We start from the raw sequence: 10,498 nt of genomic DNA on the forward strand, positions 1-10,498 counted from the left end.
AGAATATCAAATCCAAGCTTATAATGGGGTTTAACTCAAAAGGGGAGATTCATACTTGCTAAAGCTGGAGACTTTATAGCTATAGAGACCAAAATAAGCTCAGATTTGAAGTTGCAACTTCAGACTCTAGCCCATACCCAAAAATGGCTAATATACATGCTAGGAAAGCCCTAATCTTAAACATAAAGAGATCTAAAAAGAGGGAAGGTCAAGGTAACGACTTGTTACCTCCAAACTGATGTCAATAAGCAGATGGGTCAGTTCCACTAGCTCCTCTTGCACCACTCCTCCTATACTTCAAGCCTTCTTCTTGCAAATCACCTTCCAAGCTTGAAAATCACACAAGAATGGAGTGCACACACAAATTAGGGTTTCTGGTCTCACAAGGGGCTGTAAGGGGAGGCTAAGGGGGCAAAGGATCCTTTAAATAGGGTGCAACACCTCGAAAATTAGGGTTTCATCCCTCAGTCCAACTTGTCGAGTATGTCCTCCGACTCGCCGAGTTGGTCACTTAAAACCCGCGACCAGAACCGTGCCTACTCGACGAGTCAGGGCATCCAACTCGTCGAGCCGACTTTAAAAATTGGAAATATAATACTGAAAGTTTATACCTGAGAGTCGGGGTGTTACACAGGGTGTGTAAGTGATTGTGTAAGTGACAGACTCTTCTACAAGTCTTTAACAGCCACTGAACTATTTCTTAGGATTTATGCGACTCGTGACATACGCGGGATTTCCTTTTCTCATAAAAAGTATGCAATCAACATCCTTCAAAGAGACAACATGCTGAAATGCAATTCCCAAGCACTCCTGTTGAACTGTCCAAAAGTTAAATGCGGATGACAAAATGGCCGTTGATCCCTCTCTTTCTCTTTCTCTCTCTCTCTCTCTCTCTCTCTCTATCTCTATATATATATATATATATATATATATATATATATATATATATATCGCAACTTGTCTCTCTCTCTCTCTCTCTCTCTCTCTCTATATCGTAGTCAACGCTAGCCTTTACTCTTTTGGGGGCTATTTTTGGTTAAAGTCTTTTTTTTTTGCTATTTTTAGATAGATAATTAGGAAAAATGATTAGATTAGTAATTCTCTTTAAATCAAAAAAGAATTGAAGAAAGAGAAAATATGAGAAGAGAAATAACATTAATTTGAGAATGAACTTAAAATTGATCCTTTATATAACATTCATGTCTAAAATGGACGGATATTATTTGTCTTCGTCAATTATCAAAAAGGGTTATTTCCATAAAAGACTATATCTTTTTATTTTTTTCTTTTTATTCAAAATATTTTAGACTTCTAACGAGAAAACATTTAAACATTAAAGAGTTGAAATTCACCAAAGTGAAATTCATGTTTTTCATAAAAAGCAAAATGTATTATTATCATTAATTCTGACGTCATCAGTTGAAAGCGCGTGGTGGTAGCTATGACCATGAGCACATATACTTTTCCGCCATCGAAGATCGCTTCTTTGCTTGGTTGCTAATCTACCTGCTCCTTCAAAATCCCCCCAACTCATCCGATTCCTCCATAATCCATCAAAATGGCTTTGGAATGGGTGGTTCTAGGCTACGCCGCCGCAGCTGAAGCCGTGATGATCATCCTCCTAACTCTCCCCGGCCTCGACGCACTCAGGAAAGGTCTTATCGCCGTTACAACCAGCCTCCTCAAACCCTTCCTTTCCGTCGTACCCTTTTGCCTCTTTTTGCTAGCGGACATCTACTGGAAGTACGAAACGATGCCTAGCTGCGAATCTCAGAACTGCTCACCATCGGAGCACCTCCGCCACCAGAAATCGATCATGAAGAGCCAGCGCAACGCTTTACTTATCGCTGCTGCACTCGTCTTCTATTGGATCTTGTACTCTGTCACGAAGCTTGTTGTTCGTGTTGACCAGCTCCATCAGCGAATTGAGAAGTTGAAGAACAAGGAGTAAGTTGTCGATCTGTAACCCTTTTATTGGGGGATTTAGATAAGTTCTCTCTGGATTTGATTCGCTTTTGTTATTTAAGTTATATGAGTACCTATCATTCGAATTTGAGGCTTGATGAATTCTATTACTACCGTTTTAGTGTAATTGATACCGATTTGACTTGCTATGGAGATATAAATTGAGTTATCCTTCGTTATATGCCGATATGTTTTCTGTTTGGACCAAAATTGAATGATTTTCTTTCCCCGATCAATTACTTGTTTATGATCCAAGTGTTGAAGGTTAAGATCTGTGAGTTTTCAACAAATATGGCGATTTCCCCCAATTTATCTCCAAATTAGGTTCCCAAATCATGAAAACGCCAGTATTATGAACATGATGCTTGAAAGTCATTCATCTTTTAGTCTTAACTATGGAGATCTTAGGGTTCAAAGTTGGATTCGAATCAATTGAGCTGCAAGTGATACAATTTGAATTAGTTTTGTGCATCTTTTGACAATGTTGTGAGTTAAATGCCTAAGCAAAATCGAACGATTCTTGGATCAAGGGATATACCCCCTTTGTGGCTTTGTTTTTGCAATGCTTTCTTGATCTCTATTACAATGATTATTAAGTACATATAGATTACCACAAGTCCACAAAGACTCAAAATGTAATTTAATTTATGAAATATGACATTTCAGTATAAACAGTTTAAATTTTTTAAAATAAGTTGACAAATTTTTTAACCAACTATAAGGTTTTGTAGTGTGAACCATTCATAGAATCATTTATTTGCAAAATGAGTGGTTATTAATTCCGTGATATTTCCTAGAAATTTGATCTTTCAATGATATAGACTATCCCATTTTGGTCACTATTGTGATTAATCCTTATTTGTATCATTTTTTTACAATTTAATAGAAATTAACTTGCAATAGTTATAAATAAAAAGAATGACATCATATTTTTTTAGGGATGAGCATGTGTTGGCTTTTCAGTTTTTCGATTTATGGGTTTTAGGTTTTAAATCCGTGGTTTATGGATTCATGATTTTTTGGGTTTTCGGGTCAAATCTATTGAAAGTACGTTGCTATAAATGGTATTGTATAACCATCGATGGAGATTATGAAAGAGGAGACTATGAGAACGATAGTCATATGGATGGCCATTGCCTACTTATTAATGACCGGTGCAAGAGAAGATAGGTAGGCACCACATTATATGAAGTTCTAATATTTAACATGGAGCAACGCTATTTTGACTTTTCAAAGTAATTCTATAATCAAATTTAAAAGGCTAAACAATAAAGGAGTATTAAGGGGTGTTTAGATAGGGAAAAAATAGGCTGCTTATTGCTTATTGCTTAATCCCACCGCAATAAGCAAATTTAAGTGTTTGGATAGGAGTCGTTAAAAATCAGCTTATTGCGGTAGGAATAAGCCACATAAGTTGATTTTAATAAGCAGGGGGGGGGGGGGGGGAATGCTTATTGCTTATTGGTCATTTTACTCATATAAGCTGTTTTGTTTGCCAAACGCTTAAAATGCTTATTTCCACCGCAATAAGCTAATCCAAACACATTTTAAACAGATGCTTATTCCCACAGCATTAAGCAAATAAGCAATAAGCTAATAAGCTAAAAACTATTTATCCAAACACCCCCTAAATTATCCATGAATTCCAATCAAATGAAAAAACTCAAGCTAAACAATTAAAATTAAAATACTACCAAAATAATTTAATATTAATAAAATAATTAAATACAGTAAAAAGATCGACTGACGCAATGACATAAGACGACAATCATTGATAGGGATGTCAGAAACCCTGATTCCTTACGAGATTAATTTTTAAAAAATTCGGGGACGCGGGTGGTGGCGGGAGTGGGATTAAACATCGTTTTATTTTTGGGACCGGGGGCGGGAGTGAGTATTTCTGTCTCGTACTCCCGTGGGGGCGGGAGTGGAATTAAATGACAATGCTAACACTGAAGTCCAATGCATTTCATCTTCAAAAACATCAAAAACAGTTACAAGAACATGTCTCAAGCACACAATGAGCATTGGAAACACCATAAATTATTTTAAAGGTACATAAGTAAGTTGGTCATGAAATCTATGACATAGGAAGGTGGAAATTTATAGGAGAGATGAAGATGATGAGGAGATAGAAAGATGGATTGTTGTTGCTCATGGTACAGAGGATTAAGTTTTTTTTTTTTTTTTTTTTTTTTTTTTTTTTTTTTTTTTTAATTTAGAGAGACAAATCTAATCTACTTCTAATTTCGTTGATGTTTTGGATAAGAGTTGAACTATCTATCTCAATGAGGGAAGACAATATCTGATACAACTGAGCTAGAAACCATTTGACGGTATAGAGGATTAAGAACATAAGAGCATAAGAGCATGGAAAATAGTTGAAATGAAACAAAAAATAAAACGAGTGAGAAATAAGGTTTGAGATGCTAGTTTGCTTGTAATTTGTCGGGATAATGACTTGAAAGTAAGCAACTTGCTATACACTTTGTACATATTTGGCACTTAACTTTTTTTGGTGCACATTTAACCCTTAAACTTGTATTTTGTTTAAGTTCAACCTGTTTTGAGGGGTTTCAGTTTTACCTCCGACGACATTTTCGATGTTCCTTAAGTCCGGCGACATCTCCGGTCATCTCCTCCAACCACAACAGATCTGGAATTGCATTTTTGAGTTATTGAGTTTCTAAAATGGAGTTGTTTGAGCATCTTGTTAGGAAATTTGGTTTAAATGCTAAAAAATCAAAAACAAAAACAAGTTCTTGAGTTCATGTAACCAAGAACTCTAAATCTGCCATCTTTTACTAGAATAAATCGAGTTTTGAAGCTAGGGTTTTTGTGTGTTCATGTTTAACTTAGGGTTTTCATACAACCATGCTAGATCTGAATTGAAATCGAAATTCGAAGCGAGATTTGGAATTAAAATCGAAATCCGAAGGAGGAAATCGAACTCAAAAAACCTTAGGGTTTTCATGTGTTCAACATCATCTTCATCAACTTCGATTTTAGGAACACAACTACAAACAATTTCATCTTCATCTGTGTTCGTTTCTAGGAACGCAACCTGAACGATTTCAGGTTTCTTTAATTTCTTGAACGTAACCTAAATAATTTTTGGAACCCAACCTCGATTTGTGGTTTTCAATTTCGTCTTTGAGCTTATTTTTGTAGGTGTTCTAGATTCTTAAACGATTATTAAAAGAAAGTTTTTGTTCCTCTTCAAGATTCGAATTTTCACACATACACACACCAAGAACATGCAGTTGGGCGTGTTTTGTGAATTTGTGTTCAGATTTTTGTGTTTGGTTCCTTCAAGGAACACGATTCCAGATTTGATGTGGCCGGAGAAGATAACCGAGATAGGGATGAGATTTAAAACCAAAAATCGATTCGGAACCGTTAGAACCAGAATATGTAGAACCAACCAGGTTCGTATTTAAAGAATGACTTTATCTGGGTTTCGGGTCCTTCAGGTCCGGGTAAACCGGGTTTAATACCTGAGATACATATTTGGGACTCGATTATAGGGAAAACTATACTTTGACATGGTTAAATGTTGTTATTTAACCATCAGTTATAAAGGCCATTAACAGGTATGGTGTGAACTATAGGAGAAACCTATGTAGTCAATATGGGATTTGTTCCTCTTATGTTTTGAGAGTTAGACATCTAACACGTGTTACTTCAATATGACCCAAAAGTGACAACATACTACCCTGAAGGAAGATCTAAGTAATAGAAAGCCAAGGTATCAACTTTATACCTCAAATAAGTCAGAAATGCAGCTCAAACTCTGGATCTACTAGCTTCCTCTTGAATCCCCAAGCTTCTCCTTCTTTCACAAGCTTCAAAATCACAAAGAATGCACAAAATGGCTCAAAACTCTCTCCAAAAGTGGATTAGGGTTTCTTGGCTAGGGTTTGGGACGATGGAGGCTGTAAGTGAGGCCATCCATTGGAGGTTAAGGTGTTTAAATAGGGTACTAAACCCTGAAAATTAGGGTTTTATTCTGGCATCCCTACTCATCGCGTTGAGGCTCTCGACTCGACGAGTAGGATTTAAATCTTGCGTCCAAATTCCATTCCTACTCGATGAGTTTGGGCCTCCAACTCGTCGAGTTCATGTACAAAAATGAATAAATTGATTTAAAATACATACCCGGAACCGGACTCTACAAATCTCCCCCACTTATTTTAGACTTCATCCTCGAAGTCTGATGCGTCTGGAAATAGCTCTGGGTAGTGCTCCCTTATCTCATCCTCCGGCTCCCAAGTCCATTCTGAGCCCTTGCGGTGTTGCCATTGCACCTTCACTAACTCTACCCTCTTGTTCCTCAGATCCTTCGTCTTCCTGTCGAGGATAGCTACCGATCGCTCGATGTAGTTCAGACTGTCATCCACCTGAATATCCTCTAGGGGCACCACTGCGGAGTCATCCACCAAGCACTTCCGCAGCTAGGAGACATGAAAGGTGTTGTGGATCTGACTAAGCTCGGCTGGCAGATCCAGTCGATATGCAACCTTGCCCATCCGGGCTATAACCTTGAACGATCCGATGTATCTGGGGCCCAACTTTCCCCACTTCCTGGACCGGGTGACACCTTTCCAAGGTGACACCTTCAGGAGGACCATGTCTCCTACCTGAAACTCCAGGTCTGATCGACGTCTATCGACGTAGCTCTTCTTCCGACTCTGGGCCGTCTGGAGTCTACTCTGGACCTGTTGGATCCTCTCTGTCGTCTTAAGTACCACTTTGGTACTCCCCATGACCCTCTGTCCCACCTCACCCCAGCATATTGGGGTTCTGCACTTCCTCCCATATAGCATCTCGAAGGGAGGACGGTCGATGCTGGCGTGGTAGCTATTATTGTAGGAAAACTCTGCCAAGGGAAGGTAGGTATCCTAGCTACCATCAAAGTCTAGGACACATGCGCGCAACATATCCTCCAAGGTCTGGATGGTCCACTCACTCTGACCAACCATCTGTGGGTGAAAAGTCATGCTAAAGTGCAGACGAGTACCTAACTCGTCATGAAATATCTTCCAGAATCTGGAAGTAAACCGTACGTCTCGGTCAGAAATCACGGAAACTGGCATCCCGTGACGAGCTACTACCTCTCTGATGTAGATGTCGGCCAGCTTCTTGACTGAAATGATCTCCTGAATCGGAATGAAATGGGCGCTCTTGGTCAATCGATCCACGATGACCCAAATCGAATCCACTCCCCGTACGGTCCTGGGATGTTTCGTGATGAAATCCATAGTAATATCCTCCCATTTCCACATAGGGATATCCAACGGCTGTGTCTTGCTGTGAGGTCTCTGGTGTTCGGCCTTGACCTTCCTACAGGTCAAGCACCTCTCGACGTACCAGGCTACATCCCGCTTCATGCAGGGCCACCAGCAATCAGGGCGAAGACCTCTATACATCTTCGTCGCCTCGGGATGGATAGAAAATTTGGACTTGTGCGCCTCCTCCATCAGGATCTGGCGCACACCGCCTGTGTACGGAACCCACCCTATGCGGTGAAGTGTCAACAGCCCGCGACTATCATAGTCGAAGGAGGAAATCTGGCCCACAATACGCTCACTCTTCCAGTGTTCCTCCTTCATAGCCTCCTGCTGGGCTTCCCGGATCTGCTCCAAAAGCAGAGTTACTACTGTCATCCTCTGACAGATGTCTCTGATCGAGGTTGCGAATGCCTTGCGGCTAAGTGCATCGACTACAACATTGGTCTTCCCTGGGTGGTAGAGGATCTCACAGTCGTAGTCCTTCACCACATCTAACAACCGAAGCTGCCTCATGTTCAGATTCGGCTGATCCATGAGGTACCTCAAGCTCTTGTGATCCGTGTAAATGGTACAACGGACCCCATAGAGGTAATGTCACCAAATCTTCAGGGTGAAAACATCCGCCCCAAATCTAGGTCGTGCGACGGGTAGTTCGCCTCGTGAGGCTTCAGCTGCCTCGAAGCGTAGGCGATGACATGCCCCCACTGCATCAACACTGCGCCCAAACCCGAGATGGACGCATCACAGTATACCACAAAGTCATCAACGCCCTCTAGCAGGGATAAGATCGGCGCCTCGCACAACCTCTGCCTCAACGTCTCAAACGCTGCCTGCTGCTCAAGCCCCCAGCGAAAAACAACAGCCTTCTTCGTCAGCCGGGTCAGGGGTACAACTATCGTGGAGAAATCTTGAATGAATCTCCGATAATAGCCTGCTAATCCGAGGTAACCCTGAATCTCAGATGGAGACTTCGGAACCTCCCAACTCATCACGGCCTCCACCTTGGCCGGGTCGACCAGAATATCGTTCTGGTTGACAAGGTGCCCCAGAAACTGCACCTCGCGCAACCAGAACTCGCACTTGGAGAACTTGGCGTACAAGCTCTCCCTCCTTAGGGTATCCAACACCTCCTACAAGTGCTCCTCGTGCTGCTCTCGCGTCTTGGAGTAAACCAAGATGTCATTGATAAAGACTATCACAGACCGATCCAGCATCGGTCTGCATACGCAGTTCATGAGGTCCATGAACGCGGCAGGAGCATTGTTGAACCCGAAGGGCATCACCACGAACTGGTAATGACCGTAGCGAGTCTGGAAAGCAGTCTTCTGTAGATCCTCATCTCTGACTCTCATCTGGTGATATCTTGAACGCAAATTGATCTTCGAGAACCAAGATGCCCCCTGTAGCTGATCGAAGAGGTCGTCAATCCTCGGGAGTGGGTAACGGTTCTTCACCGTTACCTTGTTCAGCTCTCGATAGTCTATGCACATTCGGTGGGACCCGTCCTTCTTCTTCACATACAGAATCGAGGCTCCCCAAGGTGAACTACTCGGTCTGATGAATCCCTTGTCTAACAGCTCCTGTAACTGTGTAGACAACTCCTGCATCTCGGGAGGAGCAAACTGATATGGTGCCTTGGCTATCGGTGCTGCACCAGGAATGAGGTCAATCCGGAGCTTCACCTGCCTTTCCGGAGGTATCCTGGGCAACTCCTCTGGGAACACATCCGGGTACTCTCGCACCACTAGCACATCGCTCACGGTCGTTTTACCCGCCTCCCGGGTATCCATAACGTAGGCGACATAACCTGCTCAACCCTGTTAAAGGTAGCGCCTAGCCCTCGCTGCTGAACACAAAGCTGGCCCACGCTACAGCCTCTCGCCCTGAATCACCAACTCTCCCCCACTTGGGGTCCTGACCTGAACCAACTACTACTCGCAGTCGATCACCGCCCCATTAGGGCTCAACCAGTCCATGCCTATGATGACCTTGTTCCCACGCAACGAAATGGGAACCAAATCCACGAGGTAACGCTCCTCGTACAACCTCAAGACGCAATCTCTGAAAACGTCTGATGCCCGGACGGATCGGTCGTCCGCAATCTCAACCTCTAATGGACAATCCAATGTGCTTGAAGGCTCAGCAAACCTCTTGCTGAGTGCAAGGGATACGAATGATCGGGTAGCTCCCGAATCAAATAACACCAATACTGGAATACCGTTAACATGGAATGATCCTAACATAATACATGAAACATGAAACATAAATATCAAAATTGACATATAAATAAAGATAAGGAGAAGAAAAATACCCGTCACCACATCGGGTGTGGCACGCGCCTCCTTGGCGGTCAACTGGAAGGCTCGGCTCCTCACCACTGTAGCATCCGACTTGCCTTGTCGGCCATCTGTGATCCGCAGGGTCGCTGGAGCTGACGCCGCTAATGTCAATATCGGGTAGTTGGCATTTTTATGGCCCTTCTGATTGCAATGAAAGCAAATCATGTCTGATGTCTGAAAGGTGGAGGCAGGGGCAGTACAATCCCTACCAAAGTGCCCAGTCTTGCCGCCCTTATAGCAACCCGATCCCCCAACTCTACAAACTCCCTCGTGTGGCTTTCCACCCTTCCCACAGCGGCTCCGACCCTGGTGGCCCTTCGACCTCGAGTCGAATCCCTTGGGTTTCTTCCCAGAAACCCCTGTCGCCTGCCCTGTCTCCGCCTTCCTCTTCCTGATGTGCTCTATATCAATCTCCCTCTCCCTCGCCCTCGTAATCATGTCATCCAAGGTCGGGCATGCCGAGTAGTTGACATGTTTCCGAATGTCAGCTCTCAACATGTCGTGGTATCAGGTCTTCCGCATCTCCTCATCCCCCGCGTACTGAGGCACCTGCAAGGCCCTCTCCCTGAACTTGGCGGTAATCTCTGCCACCGACTCAGTAGTTTGTCTCATATCCAGAAACTCCCTGGCCAGCTGTTGAAGCTCCACAGTCGGCGCAAACTCAGCCCTAAACCTGGTCACAAAGTCTGACCAGGTCATAGCCTCAATGGCTGGGGCTCCCAATGTTTCGCTGACTTCCTCCCACCAGTCTCTAGCTCTGTTTCTCAACCATCCCGCAACATACCGGACCTTCGACCCCTCAGGACAGAAGCTTGTCAACTGTGCAGACTCGATGTCTGCAATCCATCTCCTGGCCACAATGGGGTCCTTCACCCCGTGAAAGTCTGGCGCACCACATCCCCG

The 10,498-nt window shown here is 43.1% G+C and overlaps 1 protein-coding gene across 1 annotated transcript; it reads left to right on the forward strand.

The window, feature by feature from the left end:
- Positions 1-1,453: 1,453 nt before the first annotated feature.
- LOC145159959 (uncharacterized) lies at positions 1,454-2,144 on the forward strand. Its single transcript, XM_079079013.1, has one exon. The coding sequence runs from the start codon at positions 1,559-1,561 to the stop codon at positions 1,949-1,951; it is 393 nt and encodes a 130-aa protein (XP_078935139.1). The 5' UTR covers positions 1,454-1,558; the 3' UTR covers positions 1,952-2,144.
- The last annotated feature ends 8,354 nt before the right edge of the window (positions 2,145-10,498 follow it).

This window comes from Lactuca virosa, chromosome 2 (assembly GCF_052849685.1).
Source record: "Lactuca virosa cultivar CGN04683 chromosome 2, Lactuca_virosa_CGN04683_v6, whole genome shotgun sequence".
NCBI classification, from domain to species: Eukaryota; Viridiplantae; Streptophyta; class Magnoliopsida; order Asterales; family Asteraceae; genus Lactuca; species Lactuca virosa.